Source organism: Solanum verrucosum, unplaced genomic scaffold (assembly GCF_900185275.1).
Source record: "Solanum verrucosum unplaced genomic scaffold, falcon-dt-bn FXZP01000222.1, whole genome shotgun sequence".
Classification (NCBI taxonomy): Eukaryota; Viridiplantae; Streptophyta; class Magnoliopsida; order Solanales; family Solanaceae; genus Solanum; species Solanum verrucosum.
This window is the reverse complement of record NW_026020027.1, coordinates 1,662,756-1,683,529: the sequence shown is the minus strand read 5'-3', so window position 1 is coordinate 1,683,529 and position 20,774 is coordinate 1,662,756. Positions and strand designations below refer to the sequence as shown.

General features: G+C 36.5%; 1 protein-coding gene across 1 annotated transcript; it reads left to right on the top strand.

Moving 5' to 3' along the window:
* Positions 1 to 2,716: 2,716 nt before the first annotated feature.
* On the top strand, positions 2,717 to 20,767 carry LOC125821258 (endoribonuclease Dicer homolog 1). Its single transcript, XM_049500675.1, has 21 exons — positions 2,717 to 2,970; positions 3,060 to 4,092; positions 4,178 to 4,291; positions 7,155 to 7,365; positions 7,674 to 8,068; positions 8,161 to 8,389; positions 11,838 to 12,010; positions 12,096 to 12,218; positions 12,990 to 13,150; positions 13,241 to 13,474; positions 13,550 to 13,700; positions 13,770 to 13,952; positions 16,622 to 16,783; positions 16,905 to 17,000; positions 17,098 to 17,723; positions 17,991 to 18,091; positions 18,183 to 18,382; positions 18,459 to 19,385; positions 19,497 to 19,661; positions 19,779 to 20,146; positions 20,260 to 20,767. The coding sequence occupies exons 2-21, from the start codon at positions 3,145 to 3,147 to the stop codon at positions 20,447 to 20,449; spliced, it is 5,757 nt and encodes a 1,918-aa protein (XP_049356632.1). The 5' UTR covers positions 2,717 to 2,970; positions 3,060 to 3,144; the 3' UTR covers positions 20,450 to 20,767.
* Positions 20,768 to 20,774: the final 7 nt, after the last annotated feature.

Sequence of the window (20,774 nt, the reverse complement as noted above, 5' to 3'; positions counted from 1 at the left end):
CAAGAAGTAAAAAATACCATATAAATTTAAACGAAAAAAGTAAATTTTATTAAATGTACTTTGAAGTAAGATGCAAAATTTCATAAAATATGTATTTGTACTTAAATCTATTATCTGTATGATACTCTTTATTTATGAGATAGTAAATTTTTTATAAAGATAACCATCAAAAAAGGCATTTAAAAGGCGCCAAACATGTTGTGTAGTTGCAAGTAGTTCAAATTTCATCGGAGTTGAAGTTTGGATAGTAATAAATTGAGTTTGGATTATTTTTGGGTCAATTTTGAATCTAACTTTTGTCATGGATTAGATGGATTGTGCTCAAACTCACCTTATCTATCAGGTAGATTTTAGGGTAAATAATACAACCCCACTAGTTAATTATCTCTTTTTTGTGAGCTTGTGATATAACAAATACTATCATGATTTGCACCTAGAATACATGTATATGGCACATTCAAATACATGTATCTCATATACATGTTAGCCAAATATATATAATTAAGTGTATTTTAATAAGGAATGTAACTGAAAAACATGATTTGAGGCGCGAGTAACAATTTTGAAGTATCTCACGGTATCATTACTCCTATAAATTTCAAAACATTCGAAATCCTTCTAAAAAATTTTAAAGAATCATAAAACTTTGCACTTCTTTTTCTCCAGAAACCTTCTCCAATAATTTCAAGCTTTTGACTCAACAATGGTGAATATCACCATGTTGTTAAGAATTATGTATATGAGATTTAATGACATGTATTTATACATGTTCAGATGCCCCATTATATGAGTGATACAACTCAAATACACAATTAAAGTTATTGTTTGCCCTATTCATAAGCTTTTACTTAGATACATGAGTATACCTGACAAATACATAAAGACTTATATCATATACACATATACAATTAAATACATTTACTCTTAACTCAGATACATTGTGACAAAAAATATATATGGATATATACCATGTGCGTACCTTCTTGTTCAAAATACACTAAATAAGTGTATCAAACATCATATAATGTTAGTTAACATTGCTACATATTGGATACATTGTGAAATTTCTTTTTTTTTCTCTCTCTTATTCTCCACCGTGAAGCTTCTATTCATTAGCCATTATCATTGATATGCCTTTTAACTTCCTTCAATGGTTTACAACTGATTATCGAAGATTCTTTCTTTTTAAGTGCCTTTAAAGTTGTGTAAGCACACAATGACATGTTTTCTTCATTTATGTTATTTCATTTATCATTTTCTTCATTTATGTTACCTTTGCTCGTCAACTCCTCTTTCTTTCATTATATATTCTAAAATCATTTTGGGCCTTATGGGCCGAATTTATTTATTTGTAATAGATCAAAACAAATTCAACAAAATACAATGTAGTTCAAACTGATACCCGACCCAAATAAATAAAATATCTATCCTACTGAAATATAAATTATGATAAAAATCATTCGTATTGTATCTAAGTCTAGAAGCTCCTTCCTTCATCTTTCTCGTGTTCTCCGTCGTGAAGCTTTTAGTAGTCATCACCATTGATATGCTTTTCAACTTCCTTCGGTGATTTACAACTGATTATCGAAGATCCTAACTCTTTTAGTGCCTTTAAAGTTACGTAAGTACATCTACTCATCTTCTTCATCTATTTATCATGTTCATTTACTGATTCACGTTTTCCTTTGATCTTATATAGCGGAACACCTCTGTTGGATTCGATCTTTGAGTTTCCTTCTTCGACTGGTTTGAGATACTTACTATTTGCTTGTTGTAATTTATATTCCTTGTGTAAGTCCATCCTATTTTATTTTGTTAGATCAATGATAATTGTATGATATATGTGTAGATCTATACTTTCTGAGCGTTTCTTTTTAATGTCTTCCTATTTTTATGTTTTAGATTTTTCTCCCTCACTCGACATGTATTAATTTTACCAAAAGTGTTTTTATCCTTCCTCGAATTATTGGTACTTGTATCATATCTATATTTAAGCCCGTTACTCATCATACAAGATTTTCCTCCCTCGCTTTACATGTATTAATTGTCGAATCTTTCCTATTGGTACTCAAATTATTGATATTTGTAGCTTATCTATGTTTAAATCTTTTACTTATCATAAAAGATTTCCCTCCCTCTTCGTTTTACATGTATTAATTTTGCTCAATCTTTTTATCTTTACTCGAATTGTTGATTGGTATATCTTGTCTATGTTTAAGTTTTTACTTGCCAAAAAAGATTTTCTTCCCACGCTCTACATATATTAATTTTGTTGATTCTTTGTTATCCTTTACTGAAATAATTATACTTATATCTTGCTTTTATTAAATTTGTTACCTATGTAAAACTTAAATGCTCGGATAATAATTGCTTATTCATAAAAAACTTAATTTTATTGTTGACTAAAATCAACTTTAAAACTAAATATTTTTTTAAAATAAAAACATAAAATAAAAGAGAACACAATATTAAAGTCCGAAAGATGATTTGATCATAAATAAAAAATCAATTTTTTTTTAACAAGGGTATAATTATTGAAGAAAATTGATTCAGTGAGTTGAATTATTTTTTTATTTTATAAAAGAAACTTTGAAGAAACTAGGTAAAATATACTATAATTTTAGGTATTCTTTTCACATGTATACTTTTATAAAATACATTTGGATGAATTACAGAAGTCTATCTTATCACTAACTATATGTTTTGACTTACATATGTCAATTTGAAGAAATTACATAAATATTTTGCCTTTTTCCTTTCATGCATTTTTATTTGTTTTGTTGACATTTTGATTGCTAGGTCTACAGGTGCAAACAGTGTACTTTCCTCCTGACTTGCAAAAAATCAAGAACTCGCCGCCCCTTTTTCCCCCCTTTCCAGAGAGTCCACTGAAGCTGAAGAATCTGAACAAAGTTCGAATCTTTGAAACGAATAAATTGAATTGATCTTTTTAGCTCCACTATTTCGCAGGTTCTATTCTATCAAGCCCATTTTATTCTAAGTTTGTTCTATTTTATATGCGCATATTTATAAAGTTTTGATTTTTTGGTTGAATACAGGATCTGTGTTGGCCTTATTTTTGTGTTATTGTTGTTTTTACTCATTTGGGGGTTCTTGAATTGGGTAATATCATAGTATATTGTAATGGATGGTGATGGTGGTGGAGTCTCTGACAAACCTTCTTATTGGATTGATGCTTATGAGGACATCTCATGTGATGATCTCATCCAAGATTTTGTTGGGTCGAACACTGTACCCGTTGCGCCATTGAATCAATTGGGTCCGGATGGGAGTCTTGATCCTTGTTTCTTTGGTGGTATTGATGGGATTCTTGAGAAATTAAAGAATGGTGATGGTTCTGTACATTCTGTGGATGGAAACAACAGTAATGTACATAGTGAAGCTTTAGCTGCACCTGGAATTTGTAAGGACAATGGGCCACAGGCTAAAAAGGATGTGGAGCACAACAAAGGTGATTTGGGGAAGAAGTCTTTACAAGAAGGAAATGGATTTTCCAGGCATAAGGAACGAGGTTGTAATGATAAAGAAGAGAGAAATGGAAAAAGGGCGCGGCTAGGTGATGATAGCTACCAGAGGAGAGGCTTTGATAGACCTTTGGCTAGGAAGAGACTTCGTGAGAATGATGAAATCAATAGAGTAGGGAGGGATCAAAGAAAAAGAAGAGAATATCATGGTGGTCGTGGTGGAAGAGATAGGAACTGGAGGGAAGGGAGTGGCTTTTGGGAATGGGACAAAGAAAGGAAAGAGATGGTCTATCGTGTGGGTTCATGGGAAGCTGATAGGAATCGAGAGGGGAAGTTACCAACTGAGAGAAGCCGTGAACCTTCTGGAGCTATTGAGAAGAAAGATGACAAATTAAAGGAACAAGCTCCCAAGGAGGAAGCACGCAAGTATCAGTTGGATGTACTTGAGCATGCCAGAAAGAACAATACAATCGCTTTTCTTGAAACAGGAGCAGGAAAAACACTTATTGCCATCCTCCTCATGAAGAGTCTATGTAGTGACTTGCAAAAGAAGAACAAGAAAATGCTGGCAGTTTTTCTGGTTCCTAAAGTTCCACTTGTATATCAGGTACTTCTTTAGCACATCTCCTGTTTCCCCATTTTCACATCTGTGAAAACTGGAATTAAATGTGATTTTTTGCTTTGGAACACAGCAAGCAGAAGTTATTCGTGAGCAAACTGGCTATCAAGTTGGCCATTATTGTGGTGAAATGGGCCAAGATTTTTGGGATGCACGAAGGTGGCAGCGTGAGTTTGAAACTAAACAGGTTACGTCAAGCTTCTCTCTTCTAATCTTGTGCTTATCATGACTTGTCTATGTACAAGTTTGTGTTTACTGAATTTAATTATATTCTTATCGACCTCTTTTTTACCACTTGGAAGTAGTAAGTAATAGCTGCTTGTGAAGTCATATTGGTGGAAGTAAGCTGATCAAATGTTCTTAATATCTTTTATATTCTTTTTGGGTGATTGTTTGTGAAATTTCTGTAATTCTGTTTTCCTTTTGAACAGTTTCCATAATCTGCTTCTTTGTATTTTTTATGGTAAAAAATTAAAGCTTTCCTCATTTCCGATCATTACATTTTGTGAAAACAATAAAGGTTTAATCAGCATGTAAGCATTCTTCTGTTTTAATGTCTGTATCGCACATTGGCTTATCGTCACAAACATCAAATATAGCCATGAGTCTTTATTTTTGATGAAGTAAAGGTTTACATTGCTGGCAATGGAAACTGGGTCTTGCATCTATTTCCTATTGGTTAGACCCATGGCTATATTTTTTTTTTTTTTTTAAAATTCTCAAAAAAAATATAGCCATGGGTCTAACCAATAGGAAATTGATGCAAGAACCAGTTGGGAAGAATATAACAGTGTTATGGTACGTTGTACATCAAATTGCAAATTGCATTCACTGTTATATTGGACCTGGTATGATCATATTAATTCATGTTCAGATATCTTACAAACCACATACTGATACTCCTACTAAAGAAAACCACATATTATGCTATTACAGACACTTTTGTGACAGGTGACGATAGCTTCATCATTCTTTGTGCTGGCAATCATATTTTCAATTCAGAAATAATCAGAGACCATCCTTGTTCATCTTAGAAGGAATCTAACAACTCTTAACAAAGTTTCAGCTTCATCTACATAGTTCTATTTACGCCAAAAATAAAAAGTCAAAATGCAATTCATGTTGATTTTTGTAATGAACTACTTCCATTCTCAACAGACCTCCCATTTCTTCTTTCTACCCGGTCCACTGTATCCATCTTTCTTGTCTTACAATTCCTCCCACACTGTTCTTGATTAAAAGGAATTCCTCCTACAATGTTCCAGCACCTCAAAAGATCACGTGTATTCTTAGGCATGGCCCAGCTAAGACCAGGCATACATAAATAGAGCTGCCACAGTTGGTCAGTGACTCCACAATGCAGAAATAGATGACTATTATTCTCTGTATCTGCATGACGTAGGAACCATCTACTGCTCAACTAAATTCCCCTTTTCTGCAGTTTTTCTTGAGTCAGACATACCTTATTAGCTACCAAGTACCCAACCAGGAGAAACAAACCATTGAAAGGAGCTTTAACTTTCTAGATATGTTTCCAGTGCCAGCTTGTACTGTGCTAACCAGTAACAGAAAGAGAGTAATACTTGTGATCTAACATGCTTATGTTCTTCCCAAGGCCAACACCATAAGGAGTGTTGGTCCTTCCCTATATCCACCTACTATGCATTGACAAAACTGTCCCTTGTTCGGTGCATCTGCAGAAGTATGTAACTTGATGATCTTAGTGATACTGGAGAGACTGCTGGTGGTGGAGATGATGGGTGTGTTCAGTATGAAGGAATATGTTTTCCATGGAAAATAAGTGGGGTTCTTACTTATTTTCTTGTGTTCGGTACGTAAGCACAAATATTATCCTAAAAACATTTAATATAATCTAGATAAATATTATGAGAGGTGGGTGGGGGTACGGGGGTGGGGGAGAAGATGAGGTGCGTTGGATGGTGGTGGGGAGGAGACACAATCAATGTGGAATGCCACTTGTGAAACTTCTTTTCCCTATTTTCATTGGGGAAGTTATTTTCCTCATTTTCAAGGAACTTGTTTTCCTATTTTTTTTTAACCAATCAAACATGGAAAAATTGGTAAACCTCCATACTAAACACACCTGATATGTCTTCAAATTTGCGTTTTACGTGACAATGACTTAGCAAACTTTTGTTTCTTGATCTCCATGCATACTAAAAATTGGAACGAGGGATACACATCCATTGCAATGTCTTCCTTCTGTTTGCTCCTTTAAAATCTACTTTGATATGTGTTAGTTGGGCCGAGAGTCTTTCGAAAACAACCTCTCTACCTCCACGGGGTAAGGGTAAGGTCTCGTACATTCTACCTTCTCTAGATCCCACCTATGAGATTTCATTGGTTATGTTGTTGGGAATTCACATCCAAAGGTTGGTGGAATTCAAACTTATTAATTCACTTGCTGAAGAAATAATGCACCAAAGTCCTTATAAAAAAAGAAACAATGTACCAAAGTAATCTGGATATTCTACTTCAGAGTCACTCTTTTTTTTCTTTTAAAAAATGTAATGTGTACTAGTGCAATATGAACAGTGTTACTGAATCTGATTGGGGTGTCTTCTCTTTCTCTATTAGCACAAGCCATATTTGTGTTACTGGAAGGCTGATCTGCTATTTGTATTCTCGATCTATATTCCAACCTTCTGAAGGATCACAATTGCTTCAATTTTGTCCCAGTTCTTGTTTTCAGCTAGAAATCTAGCTAGAATTTTTCTTTTGATAAATAAAGATCCACTTTTGATTGATAATATATCAAGATAGTGTCAATTTTATTTAAGAATATGGATGTTGGTGTAATCTCATTCTTCAGTGAGCCTACCCATCCATGCAAAGAGGTATCTTTTCTTTAGTCTTAAGTTGAACAAATAGCTAGAGTTGTTTGCTGCATGCATCAGTGTGATCTCATTTTCAGGTTGCTCATTAACCTCTGTATATGAAACAAGATGGAGAAACTGTCACATCACTGTGTTGCGGGAGTTGGTTGAAATTCCCATTCCTTCTCACTCTAGTACTTCTGTCTTTTGCAGGTCCTGGTTATGACTGCTCAGATTCTCTTGAACATATTGAGGCACAGTATAATAAAAATGGAAGCAATTAATCTCCTTATTATGGATGAATGCCACCATGCTGTGAAGAAGCATCCATATTCTTTAGTAATGTCTGAGTTTTATCATACAACACAAAAGGAGAAAAGGCCATCTGTTTTTGGCATGACTGCTTCACCTGTTAACTTGAAGGGTAGTCTTTCTTTCCCTAATATGGTTTGAACTTGATTCTATCGAAACTTTTTATTTGCAGTTGAAGTTTCCTCTTCACTACTTGTTACTAAATCTCAAACTCGGCTTGGTCATGCTTTTTCCTTTTCTATTTTTCTGTATTTCTGGGATGCATGAATTCTTTCGAAATTGATGGCCTTGAGACAAAGTTTCCTCTTCCTTTTTTGTATTAAATATTAAATTTGGCTCTATTCATGTTGTTTTTCTCTGTATTCTTACTGCCAGTTAGCTACTGCATTTTATAAACTTGTCTTGTATCGATTGATGCAGGTGTTTCCAGCCAAGTTGATTGTGCAATAAAGATTCGTAATTTGGAGACTAAATTAGATTCTGTCGTCTTTACCATAAAAGACCGCAAGGAGCTGGAGAAACACGTGCCAATGCCGTCAGAAGTAGTAGTCGAGTATGATAAAGCTGCTAGTCTGTGGTCTTTTCACGAACAAATAAAACAAATGGAATCAGCGGTTGAAGAAGCTGCTCTGTTAAGCTCCAGAAGAAGTAAATGGCAATTTATGGGGGCTTGTGATGCTGGAGCTAGAGGAGAGCTGCGCCAAGTCTATGGTGTTTCTGAAAGAACTGAAAGTGATGGGGCTGCTAATCTAATTCAAAAGTTGAGGGCTATCAACTATGCTCTTGGTGAACTGGGACAGTGGTGTGCCTATAAGGTAGCAGATGTTACCACTTTTGTTGTGCCTTATTACCTTGTAAATGTGATGTTCTTGCATGCAGCATCTCCTGAAACTCCTTTTCTGTTTAGGTAGCACATTCTTTTTTAACAGCTCTACAAAATGATGAAAGGGCAAGCTACCAGCTTGATGTCAAGTTCCAAGAATCCTACCTGGATAAGGTTGTCTCTCTCTTGCAATGTCAGTTATCAGAGGGAGCCGTAGCACAAAGTAACTTGAATGGAGAGATGGATAAAGGTGACAATCCAAATAGTGATAGGCCTGACGAGATGGAGGAGGGCGAGCTTCTTGAAAGTCATGGTAAGCACCTATTACAGTCAATTTAATTTTGTGTCCATATTACAAAAATTGTTTACAACTTTTTTTTTTTTTTTTTTTTTACCGTGGTTTCCGGGCGTCGCTTTGCGAACCCGACTAGCTGTACCCACCGGGTCCCGCTGTTTCAAGGCGGGTCCACCACGGTTAGTTCCACGGGGCCCTGGAGACGCGGCCGGTTTGTAATGCCTCCAGTGGCCCTGCTGGGGCTCGAACCGGCGACCTGAAGGACTTTGTCCCAGGCCTTTACCAGCTGAGCTACCCCTCAGGGTTAAAAATTGTTTACAACTCATACATTGAATTTTGTGAATGTGGAGAACATATATTTGATTCTTAATCAGATATTTATGTGTTCGAATTGGACTTCAGACTACACACCACCATGAAGAAAGAAAAACTAATCTCAATTGGAGTGTGGAATCCTCGTGATCTTGCCACAACAAATGGTTGCAAGATGGCCCATCTTCTGAAATATTTGGAGTTTCCTTTTGGTAGGAAGTTTAAAGACATCGAATTTTAAAATCATGTAATTTATACGATCGAGTAAAGATCAGAGAGGATAGAAAATACAGTACTCCTTCCATCCCATTTTATGTGAAGGTTTGGACACGTAGTTTAAGATATAAAGGAATTCTTTGGACGCATAAGATAAATATATGCAAGTATTGGAATTGCCCTTATTACCTATAATAATTAAATGTGTGATGGTGAGAGTTCCACATGTCTATTTCATTTTCTCTCTTCTAGTAAAAGAACGAACTTCTATATCAAGTGGGTCCAAACAAGTCTTGTGGGTAATTTGGGACGTTAATTTGAAATGGTTTCCTAATAGAGAAAGGTGTCGTTTTTTGGACAGACTAAAAAAGATAGTATGTCACATAAAACGGGACAGAGGATGTATTGTTTTAAAAAGAAAAGTTCCTTAATAGTGGACACTCTCAAGTATAAGATATGTACTTCATGTCTTCGCTTACTATTCCAACTTCATTTAGTTAAAGAAATTAATAAGTTGATTAGGGAATTTTTTATGAGGTAGAACATATTATGAAGGACGTTACCATAGGCATCCTTAGATTCTTTGTTATGATCTTCAATTGTAGAGATCCCTTCCCCAAGACATTATTGAGAAAGGTGATTCTAGCAAAATTATGGGTAGTTCCTTGAGGAGGTCACAACCTCACATGAATGAGTCTTTATTAGAGGTATTATGAAGGGGAACTCATAGACATTATTCCAAATATTTGAACAATATTTGCAGATTATTCAAGTAAGTGTTTGTTTAGTAATTTGATCCATCATTTCAACCTCAAACTTAAATTGAGAATTTGATCTATGAAAGACAAGTTTGAGGAGTTATCATTCAAAAGAAAAAAAATGAGGAGTATCTTAACTCTTAAGTGAATTAATGATCTTAACTCACAGAACTTCAGTATATTTTCCCATTGAATTTCATGTCCAACCATAACTCACTTCGAATCCCTTTTTCAACTTCAAATACTCTTTATTTTCTGAACTTCAACCAAACCATGTCCGTTTGCCTACTTGTTGTTTCACATTAAAGAATGACAGTGAAATTTGTTTTTGGTTGGATATCGAGTGTGGACACTCAACATTGAATGATGAGTCATCTTCTTTATTTCTGGTCACACTGTAATAGAGAAGTCACAATAAATAGCATCTTGGTTCAAAAGATGTATGCCATGCGACATGGATGTATCTTTCACGGGGGCCATGCAAGATTGGAATGAGATGGCATATAAGATTGGGTGTCCTTTGTAGAAATCCATATCTTTTTGTGAGGCTTCTCTACTTTTAGTATAATTCTTAGTCTTTTTGTGTACGTGTATTTACGTCCTTCACAAATAAAATCTTATTACTTAATCAAAAAAAGAAAGAAAGATTGGGAATGACATTAACATTTGCGGAACTTTAGTAAATGTACCGTCATACTGATTTTGGGGAATTGTCATATTTATGGTGATTTCATTCAGAACGTTCTTTATTTAGTTGTATTATGGGTATGTCAATTTATTTACTACTGAATCGAGGCTAGTGTGGAGATCGGTACAAGGAAGGAGACTTGTCAAAAAAGTAAAATGCTAAAAGGGGATGCTTGAACAGTTGATCTTCTTTGCCTGGTATGCAGGAGGAGGATAAAAGTTAGTTGGTGCTGCCTATGCTAGAAGGATAGGAGAGATGCAAACTGTGCTTTTGTTCTTCTAAACTTTTGGTAAAACTTGATCCTTGGTGTAGGCCATGTTTGATGTCTTCTGAGTGCTCCCTGGCTCTGTGACAGAAGCACATATCAGTGGATGATGAAGAGACTGAACGTCAGGAGAACTTCTTGCTCCTCATGGCTCATTGTTCTTTTTTGGTTTATACGGAGAAAGGAATGGAAGAGTGTTTGAATGAATTAAAGTTCCTGTAAGACCTGAACGCCTTGACCAACATCATTAGGTGTAAGAATAAACAAATCAAACATGCATCAAAACAATACGACTTCTAGTGTTGGATTCTGGAAGCTACAGTAAACAGAATGCAGGGACAAGGAATAGGAGAGTCAAAGCAATATATGGAGATCTATGTTTACGTATATTTTGGACGATTTGGTTGGGAGGAACTCTAGACTTTTAAAAATGCCTTATCTTTGTCTTTTGCTGTAAATGATTTAGAAAAATGTGTTGGAATTCATAAAACTCCTTATAATAGGAGTGAATTCCACAATACTTTTGTCAACTACAGTACCTTCACGGTGCTGTAGTTTGTTAATCAAATTTTACCTTATCTAAATGAGAAGGAAAAGAAGTATAGGAGCGAAATGTTAACATGAGTTGTTTCTAAAATATCACACTATTTCTAGTAGATTTATTATCTTTTGTCGCAGTGAACATATTCCATCAATTGGATATTAAGTATATATGCCCGTCTGTACTCATTTTGTGCTTACTTCATTTCGTATCTTACCATTTCACACAGTACTGATGTGCCTTAGCTTTAACACTTGTGCTTAGTATGCTCTTACATCAAGAGAAACTTAAGTTTGTAACAAATACTAAAGAGTTCATTACTATGACCCAAGGGTGTGAAGTGGGTTGAGAACCAATGATGTCTCAGGAGACAAAAACACTAGTGATTTCTTCCCATCTGTACTGTCCTAGCCTTAATGGACAGAGTTACCTGGAACTTGTTGCTGGTGGTAGGCGGAAGGTATTCCGTGAAATTAGTTGAGGTGCGCGCAAGCTGGCCCGGATACCATGGTTATCAAAAAAAAAGTTACATTACTGTTTTTTCTGAAAGTGAGATAGTGGCCAATATCCTTATGCGCTGAACTTTTGTTCCTTGAATTTTGTCTGAAGTCTATGCTTCTCGCGTCTATGTCTTTTACCAAACATGTAATTGTGATGTTTGACATAATTGGAGATGTCTATTGCAGTTGTATCTGTTGGAGAGCATGTAGATGTGATTCTAGGAGCTGCGGTGGCTGATGGGAAAGTGACACCTAAAGTTCAATCATTAATTAAGATTCTTCTCAAGTATCAACATACTGAGGATTTTCGTGCTATAATATTTGTTGAACGCGTTGTGACTGCATTGGTTCTTCCAAAGGTGCATTGTTGCTACTTTCATTTTCTTACCAGGATAGTCAATTATCGTAGCACTATGCTATAACAAGTTTTGGTTAAGCATGCAGGTTTTTGAGGAGCTCCCTTCCCTAAGTTTTATCAATTCATCAAGTCTAATCGGGCATAACAATAGTCAAGAAATGCGAACAGGTCAAATGCAGGACACAATAGCCAAATTTCGAGATGGTCGTGTATGTCTCAGTACCAAGCTATGGACTCAATTTCTTTGTTATTAGTTTTACATCAGTGACCTATCAATGCCATTTAGAGTGCTTGCTCTGTTTTGTATTCGTTGTAGATTGTTGGAATTATATGATATTTTAGATTAGTAGCCTTTACTTATTTATGCATTTTCAAGTTGGAGTCAACTTTTATGTGTTACATGGCTACTTAAAAGCTTTACTGCCTGCCTTGCTACTCTTGAGTTCTTTGCTGAAAATGCTGTTGAATTTTAAATGTAGAGTTTTGTTTTGTTTAATGCTTCTTCTTCTTCTTGTAAGTTCCTGTTTGGAGTGGCATATTTTAGGTGCTTTAAATCAAAATAACTTTTAAATAGGGTTTGGGTAAGATAAAAAATGCTTTTAAGTACTTGTTTTTTTAAAGCCAAAATAATAAAAATATCCAAAAGCCATAAAGTTATTAGCCCATCCAAATAGTCTCTAAGTTGATTAGATACTTCTAAAACAAGATATAATTTGAATTATATGCTGCAACTTATTCGATGGCCAAATATTATTCAAATTATGCTCTCATTATTGCATCTTACTGTTGAGGATTCCTAATTTCATGTGGTCAGCTCTATGCACAACTGAAACTCTGGAAATTTTTTGCTTTAGAACTTTGGCTGTGTGCCAAAAGCAGCTCGTTTATAGTTGATAATTCTATTTTCTCCTAATTGCTTTCATGCTTTTGTCAGATTAATTTGTTCTATTTTATTCTAATTGTTCTCATGTTTTTGTTAGATTAATTTGTTAGTCGCTACTAGTGTAGCTGAGGAAGGCCTTGACATCCGGCAGTGCAATGTTGTCATTCGGTTTGATCTGGCCAAAACTATTTTGGCGTATATCCAGTCTAGGGGCCGTGCCCGTAAGCCTGGATCAGATTATATTTTGATGGTTGAGAGGTATCTGCATCTTTATGTATTCCATCATGTATATTCCTCTTCCTTGTGCACTATGTGGATCCTAAACCGTTATAATAAATCATTGGGTAGAGATAATTCATCACATGAAGCATTTCTGAGGAATGCCAGAAACAGTGAAGAAACGTTGCGGAAAGAAGCAATTGAGCGGACTGATATTAGTCATCTCAAAGATGCCTCCAAGTTGATCTCTGCAGAGGCACCAACAGATTCAGTTTATCAGGTGGAGTCCACTGGAGCTGTTGTGAGCTTAAATTCTGCTGTTGGGCTGATCCACTTTTATTGCTCCCAATTACCAAGTGACAGGTGGAATTACATACATACACCAGTCAGAAATTTATTTTTAGTGATCGGTTTTACAGGTTTTCTGTCTCATTCCAGGTACTCGATTCTCCGTCCTGAGTTTATAATGAAGAGTCACGAGAAGTCAGGTTGCCCAACTGAATATTCATGCAGGCTTCAACTGCCCTGCAATGCACCTTTTGAGACACTTGATGGCCCTGTATGCAGCTCAATGCGCCTTGCCCAGCAGGTCTGTGTTTCCTTTTGTTCTCAATTACCAATCTTGATATAGCAAGTATTAGAAGTAGTTTTGATGCAGGCTGCTTGCTTGGATGCTTGCAAGAAGCTCCACCAGATGGGGGCATTTACGGACATGCTCTTGCCTGACAAGGGAAGTGGGGTGGAGTCAGAGAAAGTTGAACAGGATGAAGAAGGTGTTCCAATTCCTGGAACTTCCAGGCACAGGGAATTTTATCCTGAAGGTGTAGCTGATATTCTGAGGGTTAGTGCTTTAATTCTTCTCTGATGTATTATTCTTTTATTTATTAATTTTCTTGATAAGGTATTCATTATTAGTTATTTTGCTGTATGTTTTTCTTGTTTGACAAACAAAATTATCAAATGAGAGAACTCAACTGGCATAGGGGAAAGGAAACCCCAAATAGTTGTCTCAGGCTCAAGTATATTTCAGAACTTGAGGCTTTTGATTGGAATGCCACTTTTTGTAGGTCTTCAGTTTTTCAAAGAAGTGGACTTTTTCGAGTCTGAGCTTGGCAAGTTATTTACTTTCTTTTTTCGGAAATCTTTGCGTACAAAGTTTGCAGAAGTTGAAAAGCTTTGTGCAAAAATTTGTATCATCTTTTCAACCAAATGTCAAACTTTTTTGGTCAATTTTCAGAAAATCTATATGTAATTGGTTGCGTGTATATGAGTACTTTAGAAGGAGGTCATAGGTAGAATAAGACAACAATCGACATTTATAAGGATGGTCAATACATCAGGTTTGGATGGTTATATGATTACAAAGGTATGAATAGAATAAAGCACAAGTTTTAGCACTCATAAAATGAGAACGTAGGTGAATTTTTTTCAATTGTTGGTAAACTATCATACAAAATTTTTTGTAATAACCGATGGAGTCCCACGTCGGTGGGATAAGGGATCCTTGGTCTTGTTATTTGGTTTTGGGCAATCCTCCCCTCATGAGGTAGCTTTTGGGGTTGAGTTAGGCCCAATGTCCATTTCATTTAATATGGCACCAGAGCCAGACCCATCCCAATCATTATTCACCCAATGTTGGGGCCCATCTTATATTGTCTACGTTCCAGATGTCCAATCCTAGGCATGAGGGGGAGGGGGGTGTTGAGTCCCACATCGGCTTACTTAGGGATGAGAGGTCTCTTTATGTGGTTTTGGATGATCCTCCCCTCATGATCTTGTTTTTGGGGTTGACTTAGACTCAAGATCCATAACATGGTATTAGAGCAAGCCATACGTCCAGTCCTGGGCATGGGGGAGGGTGTTGGAGTCCTACATCGGCGGGATAACAGATTGTTGGTCTCCTTATAGCCTTTGATAATCCTTCCCTCATGTGCTAGCTGGGGTTGAGTTGGGCCAAAAGTCCATTTCATTTAACAATATCTAACATGAAATATACATGCAATGCATGTATCCAAGTGCTCATGTAAAATTGAAAAACCTTTTTACCTTTCAATCAAACGTTACTTCTATGCATTTTTGTACAATGAAGCACATATTGACATTTTTGTACAACGAAACACCTATTAGAACAAACTGACAAAAGAATCACTGGAGAGGATAAAACCCCTAAACATGATTAATATTTATTATTTTGGAACTTGCAAATTTTTATTAACTTCTATGTTATAATGTAAACATATCTTTTAAATATTATTTATACTGTTTTAGAAGTTTTTCCTCATTGAGAATGTGTGTAAACTGAGACTAGTAATTAAATAATTGCGAAAAAGTTTTTCAGAGAGTTTGTGGCAAAAGAAACGTGTTTGAATAGTTATAGTTCTTTTCTGATTATGAGTGTTTTATGTGTACATGAAGATTTCTCAATTCCAAAAGTGCCTCAAGGCACTCTTCCACCCAAAAAAGGATTCTGTTTTTTTTTTAAACACAAGTATTTTGAAAAAACTTTTTCAATTATTTCAAGAGATTCTTACACCCAGATGCCACCTCCATCTTTGTAAGACTTCAAATATGAACTGTCAATTCATTTTACTGTGAGCATCATATCATATTTTTAGAAGAATAATCTCCCTATCATTTTCTGGCATCCTTTTCCCTTGTCGAGACTCTTTTCCTTCCACTTGCTTGCCCTGTTAATTTAAGGGATTCTGTTGTTCACAGTTCTCCTTTGAGAAATAGTTTCTCCGTGCTTTCTTTAGATGATTTGCAGGTTCTTCTTAGTTCTCTGTAAAGGATGTATTGCGTCCTACTCTGCCTGTCACAAAAAAACAGGAGAGCTATGTTAAACAAATTAGTAGTGAATGATAAAGGCGTAGATTCTATTCTCTTGTTTTAAGAAAGCAAATACTTTTGTGGGATGTGTTGAGATAGTAAATAGTAAATATAGCTGTAGAAGCTTCATTGGAATATGCTAGTTTATCGACAGCTTCAGACACCAATTTAACTGGTCCTAAAGTTTATAGTCTTCTATTTTGTAAAATCTGGGCATGGCAATGTATGAGTGGAAGGAGTGATAAGAATGTTCTTTCATCAGACCTGTAGCATTAATTGAGGAGCTTGTAGAAAAAAACAATTATTAATAGTCATGTCTAATCTTTCTTATTTTTTTTCTATAAGATCTAATCTACATATTGCATCCATGGGTGTGGCCTACTAGTCAAACATTGGGTACCCAACGGAATAGTCGAGGTGGCTCACACACTGGCCAGGATACAACTGTTATAGAAAGAAAAATCTTATCTATTCAAGGATCCTGCTAACACGGGATGCTTTGTGCACTGGGCTATCCTACTATGTTTTTTTGTTTTGATAACCAAAGATGTAATCTATATTTGTTTTGACAAAGGAATAGTTTTTATACATTTTTCTCACTTGGGGAACAAACTTTCATCTAATCATTGTCTTTCAATATTCTCCACACACTTATGGACAACTCATTTTTTTTCCCTGAAGGGTGATTGGATTTTGTCGGGAAAGGATTCTCTTGTCAGCTCAAAGGTCATTCATCTTTATATGTATGCCATCAAATGTGTGAATATTGGCCCCTCGAAGGACCCATTCTTAACTGATGTGTCAGAGTTTGCAATACTGTTTGGCAATGAGCTGGATGCAGAGGTTTTTTCTTTTCTTTTGCCTTTCATATCTTAAACATGAACATCTGTTTACCAAATATGAATTCTGTTAATATTTCCTCACTTAATAATCATTTTGATCTATTATCATTTATCGGGTACAGGTATTATCGATGTCAATGGATTTATTTATTGCTCGAACCGTAGTAACAAAGGCGACTCTTGTCTTCAGAGGGCCAATAGATGTTACAGAGTTTCAGGTTGGGTTTCCTTTTATTATCTTAAGTTATAATGAACTATTGTTAAGCTTAGCATTTAACTACCTAGAAAAAAATTCTAATTTCTGCTGATTGGCAGTTGGCGTCCCTTAAGAGCTTTCATGTAAGAATGATGAGCATTGTTTTGGATGTTGATGTTGAGCCGTCCACCACTCCATGGGACCCTGCAAAGGCATATCTATTTGCCCCTGTTACTGGTGATGAATCTGGAGATCCTATAAAAGATATCAACTGGGATCATATTAAAAAAATTACTGAAACTGGTGTATGGGGAAATCCTCTTCAGAGAGCTCGCCCAGATGTATATCTTGGTACCAATGAGCGTGCTCTTGGTGGAGACAGAAGAGAATATGGCTTTGCGAAATTGCGACATGGCATGGCCGTCGGACTGAAGTCTCATCCTACATATGGTGTTAGAGGTGCTATAGCACACTATGATCTGGTCCAAGCATCTGGTTTGGTCCCTAACCGGAGTAGCCTTGATGATGTTGAAGTTGATTTGAATAAAGACAAGATAATGATGGCTGATTGTTCTCTTAGAGCCGAAGATATTGTAGGAAGAATTGTCACTGCAGCTCACTCTGGAAAGAGATTTTATGTTGATTGCATTCGTAGTGATATGACTGCAGAGAACTCATTTCCAAGGAAAGAAGGTTACCTAGGTCCTCTTGAGTACAGCAGTTATGCTGCTTATTATAAGCAAAAGTATGTTTCCACTATTATCTTAGTGTTTCCTCTTTTTCAGTATGTTTCCACTAATATCTTAGTGTCTCCTCTTTTTCCATGTCCTTGAAGTTTGAACCACATTTCTTGATTTCTGCAGCTAACAAATACTTAATTATTTGCAAGGATTGGGTGGTTCCAGTGCACCTTGGTTGTACTTGAATAACAAAAGGCTTCTCATGTAGAAGGTTAAATTGTTTTCAAGTACAACCTTGGTGCAATTGGCTGTCCAGTCCAATTTGTATGCAGGTATGGAGTTGATTTGGTCTATAAAAAGCAGCCTCTAATAAGAGGGCGCGGTGTTTCATATTGCAAAAACCTTCTGTCACCACGATTTGAACATTCAGAAGGTCTGCTTATACTTGGCATTCCCATTTTTTTTTAGGACTGAGCTTGTCTCTTCTCATGCCTTAAAAGTCTTAAATTTGGAACTTTTTGTAGAACATGAGGGTGAACTCGAAGAGGCAACTGACAAAACGTATTATGTTTTCCTCCCTCCTGAGCTCTGTGTTTTGCATCCACTTCCTGGATCCCTTGTTCGGGGTGCTCAGAGATTGCCCTCGATCATGAGGAGGATTGAGAGCATGCTGCTTGCTGTTCAGCTTAAGGAAATGATCGGTTACCCTGTCCCAGCACTGAAGGTAAAATAAACCTCATTATTTTCTGGAGTTTGTCTTGCAATTTCACTTGATTGCCTAACCATTTTTTTTCTTACAGATCTTGGAAGCATTGACCGCCGCTTCTTGCCAGGAGACTTTCTGCTATGAAAGAGCCGAACTTCTTGGAGATGCATATCTGAAATGGGTTGTTAGTCGGTACCTTTTCCTTAAGTATCCCCAGAAACATGAAGGCCAACTCACCAGGATGAGACAGCAAATGGTAAGCAACATGGTGCTGTATCAAAATGCCTTGAGTAAGGGAATCCAGTCATACATCCAAGCAGATCGATTTTCTCCATCGAGATGGGCAGCTCCTGGGGTGTTGCCTGTCTATGACGAGGACCTCAATGAGGATGAAACATCAATATTTGATCATGAAACAGCAGAAAATGGTACTGTAGCAGCAAAGGCTCTAGCTGGTGATGAGTTTGAAGATGAGGAAACTGAAGAAGGTGAGCTTGATAATGATTCAGGGTCATATCGTGTACTCTCTAGCAAGACTATGGCTGATGTTGTGGAAGCACTGATTGGAGTATATTACGTTGAGGGTGGAAAGTATGCTGCAAACCACTTCATGAAATGGATTGGGGTTGAGGTTGATTTCGATTTCAATTTCAAAGAGACAGAATACTCTATTAGGTCTTGTAGCATTCCTGAGAATGTACTCAAGAGTGTTGACTTTGATGCATTACAAGGTGCTTTGAACATCAGCTTCAATGATAAAGGCCTACTGCTAGAAGCAATTACCCATGCTTCACGCCCATCTTCTGGGGTCTCCTGTTATCAAAGACTGGAGTTTGTGGGTGATGCAGTATTAGATCATCTCATCACGAGGCACTTGTTCTTTACATACACAGATCTTCCCCCAGGCCGATTGACTGACTTGCGAGCTGCGGCTGTCAACAATGAAAATTTTGCACGTGTTGCTGTTATGCACAGTCTTCATTTACACCTTCGTCATGCATCCAGTGCTCTAGAAAAACAGGTTCTTTAATTATGCTTCCACTTTGCATGCTCATTTTTCTAGTCAGTATTGGGCTTTCTATGGTTGCAAAGTATATTTACCAATGACTTCTCTTTATTACATCTTTTCCAGATTCGTGACTTTGTGAATGAGGTTAAAAATGAACTATCAAAACCAGGTTTCAACTCCTTTGGCTTGGGAGATTGCAAAGCTCCTAAAGTTCTTGGTGATATTGTTGAATCAATTGCTGGGGCTATTTTTCTAGACAGTGGGTGTAATACTAAATCTGTATGGGAGGTTAGTTTCCAAGGGCTTTGTAATATAATTTACCTCGGTGCTGTATCCAGCGATGCAGTTATTGGCAAATGAATTTGAGTTGGAATGTCGACTCACTTGATTTGTGAATTTTCCCAGGTTTTTCAACCACTGTTGCATCCAATGGTTACACCAGAAACACTGCCCATGCATCCAGTTCGAGAATTGCAAGAACGTTGTCAACAACAAGCTCAAGGCTTAGAGTACAAAGCAACTCGAAGTGGGAATATGGCTACAGTTGAAGTATATGTGGATGGTCTTCAGGTTGGAATGGCGCAGAATCCTCAGAAGAAAATGGCACAGAAGTTGGCGGCCAGGAATGCCCTTGTTGTGTTGAAAGAGAGGGAGGAAGCTGAAGCTAAGAAGGCTGATGATGCAAAGAAAAAGAAGAATGGCAACCCGAGTTTTACTAGACAGACACTAAATGATATATGCTTACGCAAAAATTGGCCTATGCCACTGTATCGGTAAGGAAGAGTTTTTACAATTTTAGCATTCTACCTTACATGCTATGCAATTGCTGGTGAACGTCCCCCGACTATGAATTGCATACTGAATTAATAGTTTGGTCTTTTTTCAGATGTGTGCACGAGGGTGGTCCAGCACATGCAAAGAGGTTTACATATGGAGTACGCGTAAATATTTCAGACAAAGGATCAGACAAAGGATTTACAGATGAATGTATCGGGGAACCTATGCCGAGTGTAAAGAAAGCCAAGGATTCCGCAGCAGCTCTTCTGTTGGAACTCTTAAATAGACGGTACTCATAAAATCTTTTGCAACTCCAGTCTTGTGTTGTGGTGGCGCGTCCCTACATCTTTGTTCTCAGTTTCTACCAGATGCTGCTTGACTAGCCACTTTTCTCTTTAGTTATAAATATCGTATTCAGTTCTCTATACAACATTTCTCATCTCCAATTATAGTGAATTCGTTTAACTTTATATGTATTCCATAGTGCTTCTCTTTTCACATTGAACAATTATAGTTTGTCTATATTGGAGCTCTCCAAGTTTTCTATAAGAAAGAAAAGACACCTTTTTGATTGCACATTTCTATCGAATCCTATAAATTTTGATGTATTGATATTATCGAGTA

Coding starts and splice junctions, on each gene's coding strand:
- LOC125821258 (XM_049500675.1), top strand. CDS start 3,145: ATGGATGGTGATGGTGGTGGAGTCTCTGACAAACCTTCTTATTGGATT. Junction 8,390..11,837: donor CGAGCTTCTTGAAAGTCATG/GTAAGCACCTAT, acceptor TGTCTATTGCAG/TTGTATCTGTTGGAGAGCAT. Junction 13,953..16,621: donor GTGTAGCTGATATTCTGAGG/GTTAGTGCTTTA, acceptor TTTTCCCTGAAG/GGTGATTGGATTTTGTCGGG.